This window comes from Carettochelys insculpta, chromosome 29, assembly GCF_033958435.1.
Source record: "Carettochelys insculpta isolate YL-2023 chromosome 29, ASM3395843v1, whole genome shotgun sequence".
NCBI classification, from domain to species: Eukaryota; Metazoa; Chordata; order Testudines; family Carettochelyidae; genus Carettochelys; species Carettochelys insculpta.
The window spans coordinates 3,138,026-3,164,901 of record NC_134165.1 but is presented as its reverse complement, the minus strand read 5'-3'; the positions used below and the strand labels follow the sequence as shown (position 1 = coordinate 3,164,901).

The 26,876-nt window shown below is 62.9% G+C and overlaps 1 protein-coding gene across 7 annotated transcripts in view; it reads right to left on the bottom strand.

The window, feature by feature from the left end:
- NFIX (nuclear factor I X) overlaps positions 1-26,876 on the bottom strand; it is a 124,132-nt gene that overhangs the window by 46,064 nt on the left and 51,192 nt on the right. For 6 of the 7 annotated variants that reach the window (XM_074980293.1, XM_074980294.1, XM_074980290.1 and 3 more), the window contains exon 3: positions 12,274-12,805. In XM_074980293.1, the coding sequence (XP_074836394.1) occupies positions 12,274-12,805 (532 nt within the window). Of the gene's footprint in view, positions 1-12,273; positions 12,806-13,219; positions 13,353-26,876 lie in introns of those variants that run through there. The other variant, XM_074980295.1, reaches the window with a different exon arrangement.

The following is a 26,876-nucleotide window of genomic DNA, read 5'->3' as shown; positions in this document are numbered from 1 at the left end:
AGAACCAGGACCTAGTGCTCAGAACGGAGCCACCCATGAGCTCCCACAGCAGCAGAACCGGCCGCCCTCAGGCCCCACGGCTCCAGAACACCCTGCCGTTGTGTGAGGTTCAGGAGCAGGCGGCCCCGACTGCAGACGGCTGAGAGGTGAAATATGGCGCCAATGGACCAGAGTTTTGCCCTGACGTCTGAACATCCACAGCCCTGGCTGACGCCCCGGGAGTCGCTCCACAGTCCTCCAATCCGGCCTGGCATGCTGCTCACCACGTCCACGGTTAAGGCAACTGACATGAGAGACCCGAAACGCACACGGCGGTGAAACCTTCAGGACAGGCCCAATACAGGTTTGGCTGCAGGAGGGCGACGGGCACGTGGCCAGGGCCACCCTCGAGGGCCCCAAGGGAGCACCAAAGGGGGGTGGTTTATCCTGGCGCAGACAGGGGCTGAGAACTCTCTGCCGGGCTGGCTTCACGAGGGCAGTGGTCGGTGTCTTTCCGCAGCTTAACCTGTAGCCAGGGAGACGTCGGTCACACGTTAGCCTCAGAGACGGGGAGTCGGCCGTAGGGCGGAGTTTCCCAATCGGGGAGATGTGAACAGGCGTTCCGCGAAAACCTGGCGATGCCAGTGACACTTTTCCTTCTGAACTATTAAACATGAAATGACGTGTGTGTCAAAAATGCAAAGGTATTTGAATAGCATTTCGCTTGTGGGTATGTTAATATGAATAATGCATTCAGAATTATCCGGTGGTTACTATATGACCTGTGTCGATCTGGGTTGTATCGGGATGAGTCGTCTTCAGAGGAATCACACGAGGCAGCACCTGACATGAGGTTCCAGCTCTCCAGCACGGTTCCTACTATTAAGCGGGTTTGTGATCAAAAGCTGCAAAAACAGGTCCCATTAAAAAAACTGTCCAATGTTCCTTGTTTTTATTTGCAAGTCGTGTGTAAAAAGAACACATTTAAAAACTATAAAATTTAGACGGCATTGTCCGTCCCTCATTTGTTTCGCGTCTCTTTTTCAGAAAAGTGGTTTTAAGCTTTAAGGAAGGACAGTCCTTCTCTGACCAATACTGCCTTGTTTGTGTGCAAAAGAACACCACTAACAGTCCTTCTTTCCGCTGTCCTGCAGATGTTTTGTTTTGGGGTTGTTTATAATTTTTAATCTTTGTACTTCATGACAAGGTTGCTGGCCGTCCACCTACCAGAAGGACGTTTGTTCTTCAGTCAGGTGATTTTCCCTCGTTATTTTTTGTTCTTTGTTAAGTAAATGACATCTAAACACATTAGCTCTTTTAAATCAACTTTCCAGGATTACGTGAGGGAATTTTTCTGGATGAAACCCTCCCCTGCACTGCCTGACCAGCATGTATGTGATCCGTCAATATAGTCCAAGCCCAAAAGCGTTCTGCTGGTGAGCTCGTTCGGAAGCGCTGCAGAAGGAGCAGTGCCCGGGCGTTGGAGGGGGACCGTGGCGGCCGGGTGCGGCAGGCTTTCAGAGCAGGGCAGCCACGCCCGTGTCAGTTCCAGGGCCAGGCCCTCTTGCGGAGAGCCTCAGGGCAGGTCATGGCTGCAGGAGGCATCTCCTTAGGCGGGGGCTTGGGAAGGGAAGGTGCAGCCGGGGCTTCTCCCTCAGGTTAGCACCTCTGGGTTCACACCACTAGGGCAGGCTGGGACTGACTCTGAGCATCAACCTGGGCTGCCCCCGGCGTTTGCAGCCTGAGCTGAGTGCAGCTGTGGCCTTACAGGATGTCCCTGCCCCTCCCAGGGGTCTGAACTTCTGCTGGCCTCCAGCCCAGGACTGCAGGGGACACACACCCGCTCAGACTCTGGCCCTGCGAGGCTGCGCTTCTCACCAGCCCCCTGCTCTGCAGCGGAGGAGCCAGACAGACCGGCCACACAATCCACTCGGGCAGGCGGTTAAGACCCAGCTGAAGAGGCCTCGGCTGGGAGGATTTAGTTGGGTTGATCCGCCTGGAGCAGGGGCCTGGGCTTGACCTCCTGAGGTGTCTTCCAGCCCCGGGGTTCAGTGGGTCTGTGAATGCACTATGACCACCTGAGCCCCATAAGAAAAGGGAGCCAGCGCCGCGACCCTCTGGGGCAGGGGGAAGAAGGGGTTAACACCACCAGAAGACTCCTCTGGCCGGTGCTCTGCTGGAGTCACGCGAGGACGCGGGAAACGCAGCTTCCATCGAACGCCGGGCGCACATGGGATTCGCGACCGAGCGCATCTGGCGCTTTGCTGCCGTAGATCTCCAGGGAGGCAGGGTCGTTACCCCCACTTTTGCAGATGGGGAAACTGAGGCACAGCAAGTTTCTTACCAACAAATCCCTCCTGCCCAGCAGCGAGGACGTGGCCTGAAACTGAAGCAACTCCTCCAGCTTCCCCAGCTCATCAGCCGGGGGAGCTGCTCGAGGGGTATCAGCCAAGAGCAAAGGGTGCATCGCGGAGGAGGGCAGGGTCCCGCAGGGCCTGTTACCTGAGTCGCTCACCCAGCACCAGGGAAGCCGCAGCAGGGGACGATCTGGGCCTGGCCCAGCTAATCCCAAGGTCTTTGCAAGCTAGCAGCAGCAGGGCCCTGGAATATGGCGCTGTGCCGGCCAATTCCCGCCCGCTGGCTCCTGCGGGGAGATGTGCGTGTACGGCGAGATGGGCACCGCAGAGGCGCACAAGGCTCCCTCGGCTATTTTCACAGTTCGAGGGAGCCTGAAATGTAGTCGCCGGCTCCCAGCGCTGGCTGGGCCTCGCGAGGAGCTCGTCTCTCCTTCCTGGCCTTTCTCCGGGAAACTCCTGAAGCGACAACACATTGTTTGCTCCACCCCCGCAGCCGGGGGCGGGGGGGGGGATCTCGGCAGCAGACAAAATCCCAGGCCATGCTCCGCTTGTGCCTTTGCTGTGAATCTCGCAGTGGCGGCTGCTTCTCTACAAGCCCCGGGCGCTGGAGTCGGGTGAGCGCCGAAGCTTTCATCGCACGTGGAGAACAACCACGTTCACTCCCTCGCCTGGCACTTTTCACCTGGCGACCTTCAGGCACGTTACAAAGGGGCATTGTCGCCACTGTGCAGCAGGGGAAACTGAGGCAGGGGCAGAGTGGGACTTGCCCAAGGTCAGCCGGCAGAGACCGAGCAAAAGCTCACCCACCCCAGAGAAAAAGGGCCCCCACAAGGCTCAGAAGCCAGAGAGCAAACAAAGGGAACCCCAGTTTATTGTTTCTTAAAGTCACGGGGTGTAAGGGACAGATAGGCTCCCGGTGAACATCTAGGATGTTCTATAATTCTAGTTATCGTCCCCCATTCATCCCATCTCTTCTAGCTGTGGGATTACCGGTGATCTGCCATACTGGGGGGAGGAGCGTTTTCAAATCCCCACCTCCTGGAGCTCTGGGATAAAGTGCGGGTCTCGGCTGTCCTCTAACACGAAACAGACACTGGGTTTGTCCACGTAGAGGAAAGGCGGAAAACATGAGTTGGCCGCAGCTTTAAGGCCCAAACCCCCAAGAGAAAGAAAAAACCCCTTCAGCTTTGCTCCTTTCAAAGATATCACACGATTTTTCAGGCCAATCTCGCCATTTTCTGCAGGAGGCAATGCAGTGAGGGTGATCACACCTCATGCGCTTGCAGAAACACATCCAGTCGGCTGGTTTTAAACCCCTTGGGGTGGGGGACCCTGGAGGTTGAGGCCCCATCTCTGGCGTTCCTCGCCTGATCTCAGTGGTGTTTTCCTTTCCACGTACCCAGACACACATTCCATCCGTGAGTTGTTTGTCAGCATTCATCATAAACAGGCCTGGCAGAACCCAGATTAACCATGGTGCAAAATCCGTTTTTTCTTTCTGGATTTTCACCCATTTATTCCTATTCTCCCGTTTGCGGGCGACCGGGGGGACCTTCACGGGGGAGCCCAATCATCACAACAGGAGAGGCTGAGATGCAAAAAGTTTAAGCCTTCCTAGCCATTAAAACACAAACTCGTGACCACATGGCCCAAGCTCCAAAGTAAATATCTTCCAAGCAAACATCCAGAGGCTCTTGCGCAGCCGCTCTCTGATTCTGCCTCGCTGTCCATTGTGACGATCTTCGAGGGAAATGGTTTTGTCGCCAGTTTGTGAGCGTATGGCGAAATCAACATTTGATTGCTGCTAAACGCCAGAGCTTCCAAGTCTGGAGAGGTCACCCACAGCATGGGCGTTTTCCATTCCTCTCCTGCCCTGGGAGCTCTCAAACCAGCGACCCCGCGTCGTCACTGTAGTTAACATAATGAAACAAGGCAAGAAAACTAGCCTGGATTCAAGGAAGAGTAACACAAGTGGTTAGGGATAGAGAGCAGGACAAAACAATCAACCCACAATTAATTTAATTTGCTACAAACATAATTAACGGAAACCAACCCCGCAGGTAATTTTACGAATGCCGTAATGACACTGCTCATGGAGGGATTGTTCCCCCAGGCCGCAGAAACCCAGGGGGATTGCCGCGGAGTAGGAGGCGGATTTCTTTCTGATTAGCTCAAACTGCAGCCCTTTGGGTGGATTCTGAAGTCCCATCACTGGCCCCAGTGAACGGGGAGAGGCACGTTTGGTACATCCGGCCGAGCCCATCGTAACGGGGGCTGGCCCCTGCGTGGCGCTGGACGGATGCTGTGACCCAATTTACACGTACGGCCAAGCAGAGGAGAACGAAGCAGGACAGTGAAGTCCAATGAGGTTTCCGTGGTGCAAAGGAGGTGAAACTGGGACGGGAACTTGTCTCTCCTCTTTCTGAGCAGCCTGCGCCTGGCCGAGACCGACCCCAGCCCCACCACGCTGTGACCGCTGGGGAGCACAGGCCGGGTTAATAAATATTGCTGCTGGTTTCTGACTCAGTGGCTGCTGCAGGCGAGAGGGGGCTTTCTGGGAAGGACTGTTACAGAAGAGCTGCAGACCCAGCTCCCGATTGGTGCTAATTCCTGAGCAAATACCCTGCTGGGAATTAAAAGGGACCTGGCAGGACTTGGTCGCCATCGGCCCGGCGGAGAGTGCAGTGCAGGGCCCTGGCCAGGCCACAGCTGAGGCAGAAAAGCTTCGGGAAGCAGCAAGGACTCGTGGCTGAGCCGGACGCCCCCAGCCCGCGCTCAGAGGGTCGGGATCTGGCACTGCCTTTGGCAGCTTTTGCTGTTCTCTCATCAGCTCTAGAACGGGGACGAAGACTCACCGATGAGCCCTGTCCCGCATGGCAGGCCGGTCAGTTGCTCCGGCTGAAGGGACAGAGGCTGAGACTGGAGGGGTGCAGGAACGCAGGCTCGTCCGGCCCCACCCCGCGGAGCGGGAGCACAAACCGCAGGGCGAGTCTGGATCCACTCGAACGGCGTGGCCCAAGCCGCGGGCCCCTCCACGTCCCAGCTCTGAGGGCGCCTCCCCGCTGGGGCTGGGGGCAGCAGCCGGGGCAGCTCACGGTGCCAGAGAGGCGCTGGCCCTGTGCAGCAGGGGAACGCCACCAGACCAGCGCCGGGACTTGAGACTCCCAGCAAGGGAGGCCCGAGGCGTCCAGCCGCCAGGAGGCTGCAGGAGGAGAGACGCCCAGTCAGGGCTCCCAGCCCCACCACGCAGCGCTGATGGCCACGCGAGATCGGGGGCCAGGGCCAGCCACGCCACCTGCCTCCTGCTCAGCCCCATGGCAAGCTCATGTCCCGCCAGCCTGCAGCCCCGCCCCGCCCAGACCTGAGGCCGAGCCCACAGATCACATCGGCCGCCAAGGGCCCCGGCCCCACTGTCCCAAGCCACTTCGCAAAGGAGCTCCCATCCCCCCGTCCGCAGGTCAGCACGGGAGCCCTGCCCCCGCCCACTCACTGAGCCACCAGGCCCCGCTCCCCTCCCGCCGCCAGGCGAGAACCCAGGAGTCCTGACTCCCAGCTCCAACCACCAGGCCCCGCTCCCCTCCCGCCGCCAGGCGAGAACCCAGGAGTCCTGACTCCCAGCTCCAACCACCAGGCCCCGCTCCCCTCCCGCCGCCAGGCGAGAACCCAGGAGTCCTGACTCCCAGCTCCAACCACCAGGCCCCGCTCCCCTCCCGCCGCCAGGCGAGAACCCAGGAGTCCTGACTCCCAGCTCCAACCACCAGGCCCCGCTCCCCTCCTGCTGACTTCCAGCTCCGCCCCAGGCAGTGACGCTTTGCTGAGCAGAGACCCCTGTGGCTGGGGCACAGGCACCCACTGGTGGTGGTGTGGGCGGGGGCTGGGGTTCAGCTTCAGCTTGCGCCTCTCCCCAGCTGCCCCTGCCCAGAGCGGCACAAGATGGCGGCAGCGTCTCCCTTCTGAGACGCCCAGCGCTGGGCACCAGCGGCTACATCTCCCTGGTTCCCTGCTTCTGTCCCAGCCTGCTCGCCAGGGCTCTGCTCACTGCCAGGCGCGCCAGGGCCGGGGATGGTCCCCGCAGGGCCCCAGGGCTGGGGATGGTCCCCGCTGAGCCCCAGGGCCGGGGATGGTCCCCGCTGAGCCCCAGGGCCGGGGATGGTCCTTGCAGGGCCCCAGGGCTGGGGATGGTCCCCGCAGGGCCGGGGATGGTGCCCGCAGGGCCCCAGAAGGTCTCAGGCCCGAGCGGGCAGATGGGAGCACTGGCACCTCTGTGCCCCACGCCCGGGCACGCTGAAGACCTTGCCAGACGCTGGCTGCCCCCACACCCCCGACGCATCTCCGGCTGGGCAAAGGGGAGCTCCCTGGCCGTGTTCTAGAGCAGCCGGTTCCCAGGGGGTGCACTGAGGTTTTCCCCCTGCAGGGAGCGCCGGACGGAGCTTGACTCCTCACACCAGGAGGCACCTGAAGGGCCTGGCTGGCTCCTGGCCTGGCCCCTGCCCAGCAGGGCAGTTGAGGGATCAAGGAGGCAACTTGTGGGGATGGCGCCTGTTCGCGCCCGGGAAGCCTGGACCCAGAGCCAGCAGCAGTCAGGGCCCAAGGCCAAGCCCCAGGAGAACCAGCAGTGGCAGGAACGCCAGTCAGCCACCAAACCGGGGACCTGCCCCATGCCTGCCCCCTTGGCAGACCCCTCCGCCCCGCCCCCTGGCGGTGCTGCCAGCCGCAGGCCTCAGCCCCCACGGAGGGGAGGTGGAGCAGCAGGCTGGGCACTTGGCCGCACCCCACGGGCTGGGCCCGGACCTGCAGGCTGCAATACGCAGTGCCAGAGGGGGTGGTGGCTGCAGGGGCTCAGCCCAGAGGCAGGGAGGTGAAGGGAGGGAAGGGGCCTGCTCCTTGTGCCCAGGACCCTGCCACTTCCGACTGCCGGCAGCACCCAGCCATGGCCAGGCCTGGACACCGCCCACCCTGCGCCGGGTACCAGCCCCTCCCTGTGCCCAGACACCACCCGCCCTGTGCCAGGTGCCAGCCCCTCCCTGTGCCCAGACACCACCTGCCCTGTGCCGGGTGCCAGCCCCTCCCTGTGCCCAGACACCACCTGCCCTGTGCCGGGTGCCAGCCCCTCCCTGTGCCCAGACACCGCCTGCCCTGCGCCGGGTGCCAGCCCCTCCCTGTGCCCAGACACCACCTGCCCTGTGCCGGGTGCCAGCCCTTCCCTGTGCCCAGACACTGCCCACCCTGCGCCGGGTGCCAGCCCCTCCCTGTGCCCAGACACTGCCCACCCTGCGCCGGGTGCCAGCCCCTCCCTGTGCCCAGACTATACCCACCCTGTGCCCGGTGCTCTACAAACCAGGCTCCTTTTTCACCGACACAGAGTGAATCTGGAGTCGCTCCCCTTTGGTAGCTTGACTCTGGTCCTGTGTGGCGGGAAGGGGCTGGCAGCCGGCCCCACATGACTCCCAGAGCTTTCCCCAGTCACCGCACTGCCAGTGTGAGTGGGGGTCCGAGCTGGCGCCCAGGGCCAGGCCCAATGGCACATGGGCCATGGGAGGAGAGGAAGGATGGCCTGGTGGGTAGAGGGTCAGACTGCAAGGCCAGAGCTCATTTCCCTGCTCTGCTAAGTCTATCTCACTCTGCCCTGGGCAAGTCCCTTAGCCGGGCTGGCAGGGGGCTGCAGGCAGAGCCTGGATCTGCGCCGGCACCACCCAACCCTGGGCCCCGAGTGCCCCCGGGCTGTTGCCATGGTGCTCGGCAAGCTCCGACGGGCTGCACAGGGCCTGCACGCCAGCCACCGCGGCCTTCCCCCAGCTGGCACCGGGGCTGGCAGCCAGGCAAGGGGAAGAATTTGCCGGGGGGGATGGGCAGGTGCCCAAAATCCCCAGCTAAGGGCCCTGCCCCCACCCTGCACCAATTCCACTGCCAGGCAGGTGAGGCTGCACCCCAGGGTGGGGCTGGCAGAGAGCTGCCTACTGAGAGCAGCACCCCCCACCCGCCTGAGCCCTGGGCACTGGGACCTGCACCCCCAGCTCTGAGCACCCAGCACAGGCACCAGGACCCCCCCCAGCTCTGAGCACCCAGCACGGGCACCAGGACCGCCCCCAGATCTGGGCACCCAGCACAGGCACCGGGACCTGCACCCCCAGCTCTGAGCACCCAGCCCGGGCACCGGGACCTACCTCCCCAGCTCTGGGCACCCAGCGCAGGAGGCCTTGGCTCCATCTGTCTCCCCTGTTGTACGCCAATGGCGGCACAGAAGCAATTTGCCCAGGGCCTTGTGGTGAGCCAGTGGCAGGGTAGGAACCCAGGCGTCCTGAGTCCCCGCTCGCCCTGCTCTGAGCCCCAGACCCTCCTCCCCACGGGCGCAGGGCTCCCCGCGCTGGCTGAGGGCAGCAGTTCGCAGCAGCACCTCCCTCGGCCAGAGCTAGTCCTGCAGGGCGAGAGTCCCGCTCAGCCGTCTCCCCACCCCTGCAGGGGGATCCCTACACCAGACCCCTCTCACCACTCATCCCACAAGGGCCTGCTCGGGGCGCCCCCTCCTCCCCGGGGCGGCTGGCTCCCCGAGCTCACAGCCAGCGAAGGGAGCTCCGGAGCCCGGGTGGTCCCGGGGGAGGCTTTGGACATCGAACCTGAGCCTGGACACCCCAGGCTGTGCTCCTGCCTGGGCCAGGGAACCGCCCCGGCTGGAAGTCAGAGGCGCAGGAGGCTGGGGGGCAGCTGTGCCAGGGCTATTTACCTCCCTGGCCCCCCGCTTTCCCCACCAGCCGCGACCCCCCCTCTTCAAGCTGCTGCTCCCCCAGCAGGGCTGAGAGAGGGGCGTGCAAATGCGAACGGGGGTGGCCAGAGGTACACAGAGGGGTGTGAATGGAGAGGGAGAGGGAGGTGTGAACAGGGACAGACAGAACCAGGGAGGGGTGTGAAAGGCAGAGAGGGGGTGTGAATGGCGGAGCCGGCTGCAGAGGGGTGTGATTTGGGCCTAGAGGGAGTGTGAATGGAGCTAGAGCGGCAAGTGAGAACAGACACAGGCAGAGCAGAGGGGTGTGAATGGGGGAGACAGGTGTGAATCCAGGAGGGGGTGTGAAAGGGGCCGAGACGGGGTGTGAACGGAGACGCTGCAGAGGGGTGCGAAGCCCTGAAACCTTGTGGGGGGGAGAGGCAGGGTCGATTTCCCTCGGAACAGCCCAGGGGCCCTGCCCCCCCAGCCCCACACGCTGGCGCTGCTGCCCCACTGCCAGCAGACAACCCCCGCCCCCCCGCGCTCCCTACCGGGCCATACGGCGCTCCTCAGCCCTCCACCCCCGGGAAGCACTGGCAGCCAGACCCCGGGCCCCAGCCGGGCTCCCGGTGCCGGGAGAGCAGGAAGTACAAGGTAATGCGGAGCCCACAGCCAGGGGGAGGCTTATGTCAGCCTGTGGCTCCCTGGGGGACTCCCTTCCCTGGGGCTGGCGCCTCGCGGACAGGGGCAGAGGGAGGCAAAGGCCCAGCCGCGTCTCAGAGCCCCTGGCCTGCCGGAGCCCGGGCCCATCCCCCAGGGCACTCTGCAGGCAGCGCAGGCCGGGCGGCGGGGGTCCGGCCCAGTGTCTGTTCCCTGCCCTGGAAGGGGGGTGGGCAGAGACACAGCCTGAGCCCCGGGTGGGGCCGCCCAACCCCGGCAGGCTGGCGCGGAACAAGCTCGCCGGTCCCGTGTGCCATTCGGCACCTGCGGGGCGCTGGGGAGGCAGCCGGAGGCCGGGCCAAGGCCGGGCTGTGTGCCAATGGCCAGACATTGCTAAGGGCAGGGCAGGGCGGGACGGGGCGGGCTCCGGGCACTGGGCACTGGGCAGGGCAGCAGTTTAGGGGGGCAGAAATCCAGGGATCTGGGGCTGGGTTCCGTGTGTGCACACGTGTGCATGGGCTGGGTTCTGTGTGTGTGCAGGTACATTCCGTGTGTGCACACGAGTGCATGGGCTGGGGTTCCATGTGTGCGCAGGGTTCCATGTGTGCACGGGCTGGGGTTCCGTGTGTGTGCTGGGTTCCGTGTGTGCACACGTGTGCATGGGCTGGGTTCTGTGTGTGTGCAGGTACATTCCATGTGTGCACACGTGTGCATGGGCTGGGGTTCCATGTGTGTGCAGGGTTCCATGTGTGCACGGGCTGGGGTTCCGTGTGTGTGCTGGGTTCCGTGTGTGCACATGTGTGCATGGGCTGGGGTTCCATGTGTGCACACGTGTGCACGAGCAGGGGTTCCGTGTGTGCACATGTGTGCATAGGCTGGGGTTCTGTGTGTGCACACGTGTGCATGGGCTGGGGTTCCGTGTGTGCACACGTGTGCATGGGCTGGGGTTCTGTGCGTGCACACGTGCCAGGTTCCATGCACGCACTTGTGCGCCAGGCGCGTGTGCGCTTGAGGGTTCGCTGGGTGCTGGGATCTGCAGCTGGGTGTCGTTTGCTCACGGTGGCTCTGCGTGTGACCAGGCGTGTTGCACGCCCGCGTGTGTTCACACACGTGGGCGGGTTACACACGTGTATTAACGTGCCCGGCCTTCCCTGGGCTCTTCCCTTCTGCGGGCTCTTTCATTCCCTAGTCCCCCCCAAGGTCGTGTGCCGGGGGCCGCTGGCAGCCTGCGCTCTCTGTGCCACCCCTGGGCTGGGCGTCAGCCAGCGCACTGGTCCTCCCAGGCCCAGGGGCACAGGCGCTGCCCTGGCACACACACAAACCAGGGGACAGCAGCCGAGCGGAGGGGGTATAAAATACAAACTGCTCAGGAGACTGGAGCTCGCGAGGGAACAGACTTGCTAAGAACCAGCACAGCCAGAGACTGAATCCCGCCCTGATCCGCTCCCGACCCGTCCTGACGACAAGCCGGTGGCGAGGGGAAAAGCCAGTGACTGGGGACCATGTGGAAGGGCTGGGGCCGTCCAGAGGTGCGGGGAGACCCAAGGAGAGAGAGCAGGAAAAGACGGCAGGGTCAGAGACAGAGCAGCCGAGAGAAACAAAAGGGGAAGAGAGAAAGTCCCGGCGGGAGAGGCAGACACCGGAGAGACACCCCAGGAAAGGCAGGAGGGGAAAGTAAGCAAAAGAGAAACAGGAGAAGGAAATTCTGGTCGACCTCATCATTACCAGTCAGTGGAGCAAAATGTAAACACGGACTCACAGGCCACCAGCCCCTTCGATTTCAAAGGCTGCGGCAAATTGGGCGTAGCTGGGCCAGGGCGAAAACCAGCCGGGCCTTTCTCATTCAGTCGGAAAGAAAACAAAACAGCACAACAAAATCGCCAGGGCCGGGGCTGAGCAGAGATCCAGGGCCAGCCCAGACACTCGCCGGCAAAACACTCGCACGAGAAAACAGCCGGGGCAGAATCGGAGAGACGGTCAAGGGACGGGGGAGGAAAAACGACAAGGGGGATGGTAAAGACCAGAGTAATTAACCACCCGGCTTGAGAGCATGAGCCAGAGAGACCCACTTCCCTGCCTGGGACAAGGCCCACTGAACTGGCAGGGCTATTTCCCTCCCCACACTGTGAAAGTGCCCAGCGTCGCCGAGCTGCACTAACTCAGCCGACAAAGGAAACCCAGCCGGGTGCTCGGTGACCATCAAAGCGAAAGGGAAAGGAAAGCTCCCCTCTGAGTGAAACCGCGCGGGTTCCCCGCCCACACCGACTCTTTTTCTTTCTTTCTGCAAGTCGCCGGTTGCACAGGGCTGGGCATTTCACCGGCACACGTGCACAAGCACCCCCCGTGCAAACAGTGGGGGGCTTTCACCAGCGAGCGCGAAGACGAGGGTGCACCACGAGCCATCCCAAACTCGAAGGCGCAGAGGCCAACGTTCTGTTTGCATGAGAAGCGCCGGGGGCCAGCTGGCTAAGGGCGGAGGTAAAGCTTCGGGGAGAGAACACGGGAAGGAGCGAGGGCGCCTGGGAGGTGCCCGATTAAGAAGAGCGCAGCGGCCGTGCCGGAGGCGGTCGGACTTACCAGGAGTGTGAACAAAATAGGCCAAGTAAAGATCCAATTCTTTGATTGTGACTCCAATGTGGTGCGGCTGGACGCAGAGGCCCGGGTTGGAGCACTGCGGTGATTTGTACAACCGCTCCCCGTCAGTACTTTCGAGGGGGATCCCTTTGAACAGGATGACCATGACCAGATCCAGTCTCCAAACCTTGTCGGCCTGCCGCAGGCAGTCAATCCTGCGGATTTTGCCCTTCTGGTCCGGGTTGGAGAGGACACAGCAGGGCGGTTTCTTCCCGGTGATAGTCAGGACAAAGTCCTCCCGGAACTCGGGGCGGATGTCCTTGCGCAGCTTGGCCAGCAGCCGCGAGGCCCATTTCTGCTTGATCTCCGGCTTCTCGCCCAGCAGCTCGTCCTTCACAGCGCGCTCCTCGTCTTTGGACATCCGCTTCTCGTGCTTCTTGAAGTACTTGCGCTTCCTGGCTTGCAGGTTGAACCATGTGTAGGAGAAGGCACGCACATGAGGGAGAAGAGCTTCGATGAATGGGTGGAATTCATCCTGCCGAGGGGGAAAAGAGGGAACGGGGCAGAAGAAGGGGGGAAGGTTAGAGCGAGAAAGCCGAGGAAGCCCCCGCCCTCCCCGCTGGCCATCCAGCCGAGTCCAGCGTGCCCGACCCAGCCGGTCAACATGCGCCCAGGCCGGAGGAGACACCGCCTCACTCAGGCCAGCGGCCAGGTGGATTTCCTTCAATCTCTTCCCTACCGTCCCCGAGGCCCAAGGAAATTCACCCTCCGCACGGGAAACTGCCGATTTTGCCACCTTCTCCCCGAGAGCCCCGCTGAAGTTTAGAGGTTAAACCCAAAACTGGCCCCCGCCTGGCCTCCCCGCCACTCCACCTGGGTTAACCTCTTTGGCGGCAGGTGGGGGTGTTCTACCCCCACAAGCCAAGCCGAGCAAACGCGCAATAATTACCATTGCTCTGTCTCATTCCGGCAAAGCTACGCGCCCGATTTGGAAATTCTGGACTCGACCGAGTTGCGGGGTGAGGGGGGAGGGAAGCAGAGGTGGGGGCTGGCTGGGGGAGGGGGAGGGCGGGGAAGGGAGGCCGGGGGGCGGGGGGAAGAGGGAATTTTTGAAAAGTGGGGGACGGGAGGGACGGAGCGACAGGAGGGCAGGAAGGAGGCTGCGGACGGAGGGGTGGGAGAGAGCGGGATGGGGCTGGGGAAGAGGCTGCGGCAGGTCCAAACGAAATAAACGCGCCCAACGGCCCCTCCAGCACAAATAAAACGAACCCGAGCCGCGGAGGAAGGAAGGAAGGGAGGAAGGAAGGGAGAAAACCCAGCGCGAGGGAGAGGGAGTGCAGCCGCCGGGAGGGGGCTGGCAAAGCGCGCGGGTGCCAAGTTCGCTGTGGGCGGAGGGCAGGCGCAGGCCTGGGGAAGGGAATCGACCGCGCTCCGCCGCTGGCCGAACCCAAAGTGCTCCGGCGTCGGGGCTGGGTTTTGTTTTGGGTTCGGGGGGGTTTATTGTTGTTTGTCTCCCTCCCCGCTTTCCCCTTTTTCCTCCGAAACTCTCCCGCTCGCTCCTTTCACGCTCCGTCCCCAACCATTTGCCTGTGCCAGTGCCAGCAGAGGGGGGGGCCGAACGAGCGAAGCAGAGAGGAAGGATCCACGTATTTGGCAAGGAGACACATTTCCAGACCAGCCAATGGCTGCCTGCAAGCAAAAGGGAGGCGGGGGGGGGGGGTGGGCTGGCGGAGCAGAAACTGGGGGGGCCGGGCGGGGGGGCGGTGGCACAGAGCAACTGTGCAGCCAAGAGGCTGAAAACAATTTGCCAAATTGACAAGTTTCTATCTAATGAATAAGCAACGTCCGGCCACGATTCGGCTTTTCTCCCTGGGCGGCGGCTGCTTGGAGGGTGTGAGCCTGGCACGGTCCTGCTAAATAAATAAAAATCTCCAGCCCCCCCGCCAACCGAAAAAAGGCAGTTCCCCAAGGCCTTGGCAAAGCAGCTGCCGGCTCCTCCCGTACGTTCCGGCCCGCATTCTCTCCCTCGCTCTATTTATAAAAGGGACAGAAGATTTCGTTCCAAACCAGCCCCCCCCGCCCCCCGCACACACGGTTCGGATTAAAGCCCCCGATGCTTTTCTTTCGACGCGGCAGAAGCCGCCCACCCCGACCGCACACAACACCTCGGCACGTTAAGCATCTTTTCCCTCCCGAGTGAGGGCCCGATTCGACGGCGGCCAGGCACCCGCTCCCGCCTGCTCCCCTGCCGCTTGACTTAACTCCTTCCCCCAGCCCCAGGGTGTAAACACAGTGCCCAGAACGGACGGCACAGCCACTCGCCGATATTAGCACCCAGCCCGGTCCCCGAGGGGCCCCGTTCAACTTTTTTGAATAATCCGAGGAAGGAAACAACCCTATTCTGGGGGGTCGGGGAGATGCCAACTTACGCCACTTTTCAAGTCCTCCAACGCACAGGGAGGATTGTTAAATCCATCCCTCCCGAGGTTGCCTCTTTGAGGGGCACAGGGACCGGCTCTTCTCCGGCTATTGTCACTGCCGGCGCTTGGCTGCGTCAGACAGCAAATGCGAGAGGGGAAGCCGGAGAAAGTGAGCAAGGAAGGGAGCCGGGGGGTGAGCGCAGTGCTGGGCAGAGGGGACGACGGGAGGCAAAGCCCGGGGACGAGAAACAGAGCAGGAAGAGTGAGAAAGTGCAGGAGAGAAGGCGACACCGGGGCCGGGGGGGGGAGAAAATCAAAAGACAAGGGGGAGAGAAAAGTGCCCAGCTTGTCAGGCTGGTAATTCAGGCATCCGAGGGGCACGGAGGAGACGATCCTGCCGGCTTCTCTCCGAAGCGGGGCCCACCCACCCGACGCTGCCCCCCGCCCAGCCATCCCGGCACTTACTCGCCCGCCGTCACTGTAGTAGCGCAGCATCCCTGCCACGAACAGCCCTCCACCCGGGCACCTGCCAGCCGGGCAGAGCCCCGGAGCCAGGGAGAGCAGGCCTGGCCCTCCGGCTAGCCTGCGGCAGCTCTCTCCCCAATGCCCGCAGGCAGGCCCGGGCCCCGCTGCCAGCTCCTGAGCAGGCTGCCAAGGCAGAGCGAGCAGGGATGATGGGGGAGGGACGAGGTGGGGGGGCGACGGCTGTCAGTTCCCCGCCCCTTCGCCCCCAATCCCAAACGGAGCCGCAGCCCGAGAGCAGGGTACGGCAAGGCCCAGGCGCCGGCCCTCCGCTCGCACACGCCGCACGAGGAAGCCACGGCTCCCAAAGACGCTGCTTCTCTGGAGGCACTCGTGGCCCGGACCTGAGTGTACGGCACACCCCGGGAGGGGGCAGATGCAGGGACCGGTCCCCTTCCAGCCCACTCGCCTGGCTGAAGAAGCCAGAGGTACAGGACACCGGTGCCTGTGGCCGTCTCCTCCACTGCAGAGGACGGACAGACGGACAGCGGCCTGGTGCCAAGACGGCAGGACAGCGGAGTCCGGGGGGTACATGTTGTGAAGAAAGAGAGAGAAGAAAAAGGCAAAGCGAGAGGGTGAACCAGGCCCGAGGTTTGCTCCGAGAAGGCAGAAATCCGCATTGGCGTCACCAGGCTCTGAGCCCCGGCCCTGCCCCCCGTCCCCGCCCGGCGTGGGCCTGCTTGGCTCTGGGAGGCTCCACAGGGGATTGTGCCCCTCCTCGGGGTCGGGTCCCTACGGAAAGTCCAGCAACCGGTTAAATCCACACCCCGCACCCGGACGTGCAGTTAACCCCGGTCCGAGCGTACAGCCCCAGCAGCCAGGCTGGGGTATCGCCCGGAGCCTGGGGGTGGGGGGCAGCGCGGGGGAGACGGGAGGGAGGAGAGAACAGGGCCCTCAGGTGCGTGCAAAGGGGGCGGAGCAGCCTGTGTGTTGAGCACCTTGCGGCCTGGGCCCCGGCAGGCACCGCTTGGCATCTGTGGAGCTGGCTCGGGCCACCCTTGTGAGCTCCAAAAAGCCCCCCCGGGGAGGGGAGAGCCATCCCCTGGCTGCCATGCCAGGCCTGCTCGGCGCTGCAGACGGGGGAACGCCTGCCAAGGCCGGACAGGCCAGCACCCCACGCCGGCTGCGCTCTGCCTCGGCCGGCGTGCAGTGGGGCGGGTCGCCCCAGGGGAAGCCCAGCGCATGGCAGGAACCGACGTCCTGCGGTGCCACCCACGAACAGCGTCCTTCCCGCAGGCTCTGGAGTGGGGGGCAGCACCGCGGGGCTGGGTGCCCGAGCTGAGCCCAGCCCCCACCTGGCAGTTCACCCAAGCAGGGGCCAGCTGGGCCTCTGCCAGGCAGGGACACTCTCCTGGCTGGGGCGACGAGGCCCCAACACCAGGCAGGCCGGGGGCTGCGTCCCTCGGGGACTGCGCCCTGGCACCCGCCGGCGGGCACGAGGAGGCGATGGGAAAGGCAGCCGTCGAGGCAGCAGCGAGGCTCGGCACTGCGATTTCAGGGGCAAAGATCTGACGCTCCAGCCCAGCGCCGGGTCTGAAACAGGACCTGCGCCGGGGCAGGCTTTGGAGAAACCCGCCCGCCTGCGGACGGAGAGGAACCGCTGGTGCTGGGATTGCTGCGGGCAGGCCCCAACCCCCCTGGCGTGGAGTGCAGGGTCGGGCCCAGCTGGTAGCAAGCTGCCAGGCACAAGGGCCCCGCACGTGCCCGTCGGGGCTGGGGGAGTCGGCAGCGGGGCTGGCACCAGTCCCCGCTGCTGGAAGGAGGCGAGAGGAAAGATGGACGCAAACTTCCAGCCAGGGCAAAGAACCCGCTTGGGCCCCCGACTGGAGCAGGCGCAGCTGGCCAGACACCCACCCCTCACCCCGGCGGGCCAGGCCCCAGCGTGCAGACACCCAGGGGGTGTTTCTTCCTGCTCAGCTCATCCTGCTCCCGCCCACAGAACGTGGGAGCTTTTAGCAATCGGGGTCTGCCCCCCAACTCAGCCCCCCAGCAGAGGGGCTGGCTCTGACCCCCACCGGGTCAGCACCAGCCAACTCCTGGCTCCCACTCCCGCCCGGCAGGGCCCGGGAGACCCTTTATGGGTTCAGTAACTCTGGGTCCAAGTCGCCGACTCCTGAGCCCCCTGGCTGGGGGCCGCTTCGTCGGCAGGGCACGCCAGCTCTCTCGCCATTGCCAAAGGAACAGGCCTGGGCACCCCGGCCCCCTATTGCCCCAGTGAATGAGTCGCACGTAAATTCCGTCTCTGCGCCAGGCAGGTGAGACCTGCGCGGCTCCCCCTGGGGCTGCACTGGCAGTGGGGGGTGATGGGACCCGCGCGGCTCCCCCTGGGGCTGCACTGGCAGTGGGGGGTGATGGGATCCGCGCGGCTGCCCCTGGGGCTGCACTGGCAGTGGGGGGGGTGACGAAACTGGGGCAAAACATTATGGGGGGGCTTTGACAGAGAAACTTACGGGGTGGGGAGTTTAGTCCTCTCTGGGCTGCAGCAGCACGTCTGCCCCTTCTGTGCTGGGGTGGTGGGTTGCAGGGAGTCAGCACATCTCCCGACCGCCTTTCCTGGGGCGCGGTGGGGGAATCTTCCCTGCCCCGTGTGCCCCCGAAGCTGTGGGCTCCCCAGCCACAAGGCAGCCGAGAAGGGAACAAATCTGGCTCCGTCGGCAACCTGAGTTAGCACAAAAAAATGCCCTCCAGAGCTGGGCCGGCCCAGGCTGCGAGGGGAGCATGTCTGTCTGTCTGTCTGTCTGTCTTTCACTGTCTCGCCCCCGTTACTCTCCCCAGCAGACCCGACGCTATTCAAAAGCCACAGCCTGGGTCCAACCTTCTGAGCAAGGCATCCTCAGACAAACCCATCCCTGGGAAGCCCCCCGCATGCAAATACGAGGCCGAGTCCGAACGCTCTCGCTCTGTTTTCTCGCCGCATTCTTCTGCCCCGACACAAAGTGTTTGCTCGGTGCAGTTTTCCTCCTCTGACCCGACTGAGTCCTCACAAGAGAAAACTGGGCAGCAGACTCAATGTCCTAACGAACTTGAGTTAATTAATGCTAAGAAAGAAAGAGGCTCCCCTCAGACACTCCAGGCACGGTTCACTAGCTCTTTCAGATTTCGATTGCCAAAAAAAAGCAGTCGGCTTTCAAATATTTTTTCACGTCTGAGCAGAGAACACAAACGACACCCAGAGCCAGGGACGGGGGGTAAAGCAGCCGCCGAGGGCAGGGCTGTGCAGGGAGAGCTGCGAATAGAAGGTGGAAGAAAAGCCTTGGTTCCCAGTGGGTTGCTTTTTTTCTTTCCTGGGCAGCTGCAAAAGGCGACCTGCCTAGCCCAGGCGAAAGAGCAGCCTCCCACTGCCCGTTTGCTCCCAGCTTTAAGAGACTAAGCAAAGATCTGAAACTCCAGCCCAGCGCTGGGTCTGAAACGGGACCTGCGCCGGGGCAGGCTTTGGAGAAACCCGCCCGCCTGCGGACGGAGAGGAACCGCTGGTGCTGGGATTGCTGCGGGCGGGCCCCAACCCCCCCCCAGCCTGGAGTGCAGGGTCGGGCCCAGCTGGTAGCAAGCTGCCAGGCCACGAGGGCCCCGCACGCGCCCGTTGGGGCAGGGAGCGTCAGCACAGGGGCAGGCACCAGGCCCCGCTGCCGGCCACGCCAGCGGCCCCCACGATAGGTGCCGGGAAGCGGAGGGAATTCGCCCGGCACAAGGCAAATCAGAGGTTTCCACTGCGGGGAGCAGAGACGTGAGGGCTCAGGCCCAGCCAGCAACCGCTAAGGAGGCACGGAAGCTTCCCCTCGGGCCCCCAGCACTGGCACGACTGCCCCCTTTCATCGGGCACACGGCCTCGCTGGCGACTGCCACGGCGCAAACGGCAGCGATTATCCGGCCTTCCCCAAAATCCACCCAGCGCCCCCCGGGGGCGTCTCCTGCTTCACATTCTGCCCATGGGGGGTCCCTGCCCCACGGCCAGCGGGTCGGAGGAGGGATGGTTTGACCGTTGCCAGCCACTGGAAGCCCTGCTCAGTGCCCAGCCAGCATGGCCTGCCCGCCTCACCCTCTGTCCACTGACAAGGGCTTGGAGGGGGCCAAGTGCCCGAGGCCTGGGATCCCCGGCACTCTGCTCTCAGAGGTTTCCTTGAGGCCCATAAAGGAAGAGCGCCCGGTCGGTCGGGGGCACAGGCCACGCTCCGGGCTGAAAGCAGTAAGCTGGCTGCGGGCCAGGACTGAGGAGCACTGCGGGGATGGGGGGCTGAGGACTGGGACAGGGCTGATGGGACTGGGAGTCAGGACCGAGGGCCAGCAGCAGAGCTTGGGGGCGGGCAGGAGCCTGGCACTGGAATACCAGAGGGGACTGGCGGGTCGGGTTTGAGGGGCATCGGCGGAGCTGGGGGGAGCCCGGCGCTGGCACAGCAGCGGGGTCTGCACGGCCAGAGCTGGGGGCCACGCGCACAGAGCAGGCAATGCCCTCGCTGTACCTGGCTGCTGTCGCCTGCATCCTTTGTTCCCACTCGCTCACCCATTTGCTTGCCGCTGACAGCAAAAACCCTCCTGCACCTGCTCGGCTTCCCGCAACCAAGTTTGTATTGAGGTCAAAACTAAGCAGAGGCGCCGCTTGGCAAGTGGACGCCAAGGTCAGGGGGAGGGGGGGTTTCATTCAAAGGCAAACGCCTGACAAAAATCAGCCAGGGAAGCCAATCTCTCCTCGCTGGGGCACAGGTGGTGAGCCCAGGGCCAGCGCTTTTCGGGGGGCGGGGGGTCGTCTCTGGGAAATGCAACAGTGTTCGCCGTTGCTTTTTGCTGCGCTCAGGAAAATCCTGGAGGCAGCTGCCTGCCACCGCGCCGAGGCAAGGACGCGAGCCGTTTCCGGGGCCGCCGGTGCAAATCCAGCCAAATTGAGGGATCGACACCAGTCCCCTTTCATTCCCGCCGCTAGCGACTTGCCCACAAATTATTTTTTCTGATAAAAATCCCCAGCAGGAGGGAAATATTCCAACTCCCCCCAAAGCCAGTGGAAAGTCTCCCACACTTTCCGAAAAATGACAGAGGGAGAAACACTGGAGTGGCTCGGCCGGAGGGACAGAGTCTTGGTTGGAGACGCTCATTTAGAAATATCCCTTCCAACCAACCAAGACCGCGGAAGCTTTTCAAATCTGCACCTTTGCTCCCGCAAAACAGGGCGGATGAAAGACCCGACCCGCTTTTAGCAAAGAAATCTGGGTCTCCTGGGTCACCCCACCCACACCTGCCCTCACTTCCCAAGATGGGGGCAGAGAACTCCACAACCACACAGAATAACAACAGGTCCCGCAGACAGAGCAGGGGTAAGACTAACTGAGGGGCAGATAAGCCCAGGGAGAAGTTTTCACAACACGTGAAGCGCAGCAGAGAAGGTGGGTGCTGAGCTGCAGAGAAGTGGGACGCTGGGGACAGGTCGCGGGGAGAAATTGGCTGCGGTAAGTGCCCCTTAAAAGCCAATTCTGAAAGCAGCCCACGGAGCAAGGAGAGCAGCCGGGGCCTAGCCAGCAGGCCGGGAGGACTTCAGGGCTTCTCATTTCATATTCTGCCCATGCGGCCCCCACACAAAATTATGGGGATGCAGGTAAAAAAAATCCGGTTCCCCCTCCCATCCATCAGGACCGCCTGCAGCCCACAGCCAGTGTGCGTCTCCACTGGCAGGAAGGTGAGCGGCTGACGGAGGAGGACGCCCAGAGCTGTTCGCATTCCCCGGTTTGCTGGATTCCAGGCTGCAATGAGATCGGGGGGGGGGGCTTACTCCTAACAGAGGCAGAAGTTTCCGCGGCGGCTGAGACAATGCATGCCACGGGAAGGAGCAGGGCAATTTACTCCTCACACGTTAATTATCCCCATCTCGAACATTTTGTTCAAAGGAAAAAAAAAAACCCTATTCTCGTGCTTACAAAAAGCCCTCGGCTCATCACAGCCTCTCGCCGGCCGGCAGAGCCCCAGCGCTTGGCACCCAGGGGAGGGGCAGGGAAATCTCGCGTTTCACCGAAAACCACAGATTGATTCAAAGGAGAATAATCCGTCCCCCACTCGCCCGGCGGGAGCTGTGGGCCCGATCCTGGGAAACGCACCCGTCTGAGCCATGACTCCCACGCCAAGTAACGCGTGACCATTTTCTCAGAATCGGGACCCGCAGGCGGCCAGGGCCAAGCTTGGCTCCCATCGCTGGCGCCCGGAACGAGGCTGGAACGCCCAGCCTGAAGCTCAAAAGGGAAATCTGCCCTGCTCAAGGCTGGGCTGTGCCACAGGGGAGCTACTCCCACGGCCCGAGCCCTCTCTCTGCACCTGGCACTGAGCAGCACGGCCGAGCTGCGCTAATCCTCGGGAGCTGCCCGGCCTGGCCTTCCCCAGGAGCATTTCGCTGCGGTTATGCCCAGACTGTCCCTTCACATAAAGCAGCTGTGAAAAAACCCAACTGCTCACGCTGCGGCGGGGAACCGGCTCCGGCCCTCCAAGGGCAGCGAGACGTCTCCCGGCTGGGCGGGGCTGAGTCAGGGCTCCCGGCCGGCTGGGTGTTGCACGGCCATCCAGGAGGGAGGCCGATGGTGCCTGGCTGCTCCGCAGAGGGCTCGGGTTTTTTCTGTGGGTGGTGCACATGGGCACAGGCCTCGGCGCCCACCTTCCGCACGTGGGTGGGAAAGCTGAGTGGGAGCCCTGGGCTGGGGCAAAGCTGTCAGTGGCCCCTGGGGACCAGCCAGTAGGAAGGGCCCACGGCAGCAGGTTGTAAGGTCACAGGGGCTGCTCTGCCCCCGCCCCCCCCACACACACGGCTAATTCACGCTTTGTGAACTGCTCCCAACCGGGGCCGCCGTAGCCAGCCAGGGCTGCAGAATCCAAGCGTGGGCCCGAGTCGGCCAGGCCCGGCTCGCTGTGCGGGCCCGCTCGCCCGCCTCACGCTAGGCAGACGCCTACGAGGCAGGTGGCACCGGAGGAGACGCCTGTAGGGCCGGACCCCCGGCGGGCGGAAGGGGCTGGGCGAGAGCCCTTCGACCTCGAGCCCTGCTGAACTCAAAGGGATTTCGGTGTCTAAGTCCCTCGGGCCCAGAACGTCACCGAGGGCAGCGGGGGGCTCCGAGCTCCTTGGGGATCTGACCCACTTGGCCTGCTGTCCCGTGCTGCCCCGGGCCGCAGAGACCCCCTGCGCCGCCCCACGGCGCTCTCACAGCGCCTCTCCGGCAGCGGGCGGCCCCCAGCGGGAGTCAGGGACACAAACGCGACCCCAGATTTCCCAGGAACTCCCAGCTGGTGTTCCGCCGTGGTCCTCCCCTGCACCCGGGGGCCCGATCCTGATCTCCCTTTACGCGGAGGCCAATCTGGAGGGACAGTGACAGGATGGCGTGGTGCTGGCTGCCTTAGCTCTAGTCAGGATCTGGCCCTTCTGCTAGGACCAAACCTCCCGAAATCAGCCCTGGTTGAGCTGAACAAGCTCAGCACCAGGCCCAGCTCAGGCGGCTGCTCGGAGCCGGGGACTCTGCCCACCCACCGACACAGCCCTGCGCTGGCCGATTCCCTCCCGGAGCCGGGCCAGGGCGGTGCCCGGCTCAGGAAAACCACTCCCAGGGCTGCGACGGGAGGCGAGTGCCAGTGGCCTGTTCTCCGCAGAGGGGGCAAATGGGGAACCGAAGGACGGCTACAGCCAGCATCGTCGTCGTCCTCTTGCAAAGAAAGAGGATGGGTCTTCCTCCCGGCCCAGGCCTCCTCTGCGCCAGGGCTGCGTCCCGACACCTCAGGGCTCGGCAGTTCGTACCCTGGCGCCTCTCCCAATGCAAACACGGCCCCGCACCCCCAGCCGAGAGATGGAGGGAGGTAAACTCTCCATTTCGTGCCCGGGGCTTGGGGGGGCAGGTTAATAAGGACAAAATAGTTCAATTACTGAAGAGTGACAAAGGAAGAAAGAAAGACGGCCAGCAGGAAGGAGAGAAGGACAAACGGAAGGAAGGAAGCCTGGGAAGCAGGCCTAGCATATTCTTCCCCAGTGGGGACCCGGTTCAGTTACACGCAAAACCCTCCCAAGACCCTGAGCAGAACCAAGCGGTGCCTTGGCCGCTGACACCGAGCGCGCTCTGTACAGGGCCAGTTGGCGCCGCTGGCTGGGCAGGGCGGGAACAGGGGAAAGGCTCAGCTGAGCCAATCGCCTTGGGTCCAATCTCCTAATACGGGGGCAGGGGATAGCCTGGAGGGTTCTGCCTGCGGTGCTGGGGCGGGGTCCGACGCTGGGACTTTGTACAGAGACTTGGCGCCAACGGGCCGGGCAGAGAGGGAAAGAGCAGAGAAATCGGGCGAGGACAGGCTCAGGCCGGCAGGCTCAATGGAGAGAGATCCCCGAGTGCCCGCGCTGGGAACCAGAGCCAGGCCTGGCGCCTAGAGGCAAAATTAAAGCAGAGCGGGGGCTCTGGGCTGGCTGAGCTCTGCCGGCTCTTCCGCCAGCCTGTGGCCAGGGCTGTCCCCCACCTCCTCTCTCCTTGGTGGTGTGAAACCCCACGGCTGCAGCCTTGGGTCCAAAAAGACCCCCTGCATCCCTCTCACTTTCAAACCCGCCTGCAGCGCCTCACCTAGCAGGGCTGCCGGCTCCACCCATGGGACGGATACAAACCCGGCCTGAGCAGCGCTAAAGATCAGCCCTCGGTGCACATTTACTCCTTCCCCAGCCAGCGGGAGGGCCCTGCCCAGCTCCCAGAAGCCAGGCCAGAAGGCTCCTGTCTGGGAAACTCTCCCCGCTGCCCAGCCCAGCCCAGCCGTGAGAGCTACGCGCTCCGAGGCCAGAGATCCCCAGCCATGAGAACGGTGACTGGGGTTGCAGGTGCAGAGGAGAAGTTCCTGGTCGTTTTTTGTGCGTTAAAAAAAGCAGCTGGTGTCTTGCGTTGGCACAGAGACAGGGGACGCTCGCTGAGCCAGTGCAACCTGGCAGAGCCCCACTGACGCCAACGGGGCCAGCTTCCCACCTGGGGTAACCCCAGGGATCTGCAGAGCGCTACACACCACCGGTGGCACAGAGCGCCCACCCCGCTGCAAACTCCAATGGCGACCGCGTTCTCAGCAGGAACACCTGGGCACCCCTCACAAGTGCCCATTTCAGGAGCCAGCCTCGAACGAGAGCGGCCCCCTCCCTCCAATGGCAGTTCCCAAGCTGGGGGCCACGGAGCCGGGGGGCCACGGGGGTATCTCAGGGGGTCCGTGAAAAAATCGCAACAGAAATACAAATGATCACGGCACGTAGGGTTTGCACAAAGTGCAACGTTACAGTCGGGGATTACGTTTAAACTAAATCTCCCAGTCGTGTTCTGAACGGCTCTGCGGAAATCGGGGGTGTGGGTCACTTTCCATTCAACGACGTGCCCAGAGCGGCCAGAACTGGCTTTGATAGGGCTGCAAATGGCTGGCAGGTAACTGTGGGTCTGTGGTTTGGGGGGTGACTAGGGGTTTGTGAACAGTTCCAGCAGGATGTCCAGCGTCTGTGTTTTGGGGGGGAGATTGGGGGTCCATGAATGGTTTGGGGGTGATTGAGGGTCTGCAGTTTGGGGGTGACTGGGGGTTTGTGAATGGTTTGGGGGTGATTGAGGGTCTGAGGTTTGGGGGTGATTGGGGGTTCATGAATGGTTCCGGGGGTGTGTGTTTGAGGTCCTCGGTTTGGGGGTCTGTGAACGGTTTGGGGGGTGATTGAGGGTCTGCGGTTTGGGGGGGTGACTGGGGTCCATGAACAATTTGGGGTGGCGTTTGGGGACCCATGAACAGCTGGCAGGGGCGACTGGGGGTCCATGCTAGTGAAAAGGTTGGGAATCGCTGCCCTAAAACGCAACAGAAACACCTCTGGGGGAGGCAGGTTTCCGCAGATGGTGCAGAGCCCCAGTCCTGAGGGCCTACGGCTGTTCAATGGCTGAGCCTTGCCCCGACCAGGCCTCCTGCTCTACTTCCTTATTGCTCCTCCTTAGCGCCGGTGTGGGCACAGCAGCAATGGGTGCCCGGCGCTGCCACGGCTTTGGGAACGGCTCGCACAGCAGCAGAACAAGTGCTGGGCACGAGCAGGAGACAACAGCCCTGGGGCGGCTCTGCCGCGGAATGCCCATTTCTAACCACCGGCACGTAGGTGTCTGCCCCCGACGGGGACGCAAGTCGATAACCGTGCACACGCTGCTCGACCGATAAGCACCGCCTCAGCCCTGCGCCCCACCCGCCGACCCCTCAACACCCCCCCCCCCGTACACGCATCCAGACAGACAGACGGACACACACTGATCGATCGCTGGGGTGTCAATCAATTCACACGCACCACCATCAGCCCACGCACCCGGGTTTCTGTCTCTCCATCTCTTTACGCTGCCGGGTTAACGAGATCCCAGAGCACAGTGCTGAGATCCGCAGCTACATTCTCCCCCCAGGGAGCAAAAGAGACCGAAGCTGGCCGTTCACGAGACTCAGCACCAGCAGGCAGCAAATGACCCCGACTGAAACAAACCAACGTCCCATTTCCTCTCTCCCCCATAGGAAGCTCAGAGCCTCCCCCGCCGGCCCCAGCTCGGTGGTGGAGGGGTGCGGCAGGAACACTCACACTGGCAAATGAAGCTCCAGAGCCCAGGCCCAGGGTGCTGCAAGCCAAGCCCGCCAATTCAATGGCCATTTTTCCAAACGTGGCCCCGGTGGACACAAAGGCCGGGGCCCAGTCCCTGTGCCACGCCCCGGCCGCTCCTCTCTGGAGCTCACCTTTCTTTTTAAGCTAGCTTGCACTGCCGAAAGATTAGGAAAACGATCACTAACCATCCGGTTTTCAGCTGCCCAAGCCAAGGTTTCCAAAGACCCCAGCAGACTGTCAGACAAACTCCGGCCTGACTTGTCCACGCTGCTCCATCCCCAGCTGCTCCTGTCGGCGCACTCTGGGACGAGGCCTAGGAGTACAGACACGGCTCCAAAAAGCCAGCCTGGGGAGCGGAGCCCAGAACGCTTTTCACACGCGCAGGGAAAAGACTTCCCAGCCCTGGGGGATTCAGGAACATCTTTCGTTTTCAGCCCCTTACTTCCCACCGGCCTTTCAGCACAGCAGCCCCTCAGCAGCATTCCGAACACGAGCTCTCACTCAGGCACAGCACCCGGGAATCCGATGGGCTCGGGTAAATGCTGTGAACCAGGGCACCCAGCTCAGAATCAGGGCCCTGTTTCCCCACCAGACAAAGCTGCGGAGGAGATCAGGGTGAGAACCTGCCCTGCTGAGCAGAAGAACAGACTCCCAGGGCACCGTCTCACCGTTCCAGGCCTGGTCAGTTCCACATTTGTGGCTGGTCAGTTTCGGTGCCGGGGGTGCCCCCCCATCCTCTCCCTAACTCATTTCTCTGAGGGCCCCACGTCAGCCCCCACTGCACCGCCCAGGTGGCAAGCGGGGTTAGGCGAAGGATGGATTTTAATAGGAACAAGGCTGTAAAATCAGAGGAAATTCAGCTCAGCTCCAACGGAACATGTGAATTTCAGCCTTTTAGTTTGCGCTTTTTAAACTAGTAAAAGGGAAGGGAGAGGCAGAGTTCGGCTTTTCCACCGCATTGTCCAGGGGCCTTGACACAAAAGAGGCAAAACCCCAGTGGATTTGCGCCAAACCTCCGTTTCCAGGAGAAAACAATTCATCTGGGGCAAAAGATCCCACCCGCCGACAACTGCAAAATCTGGACTTTGCAA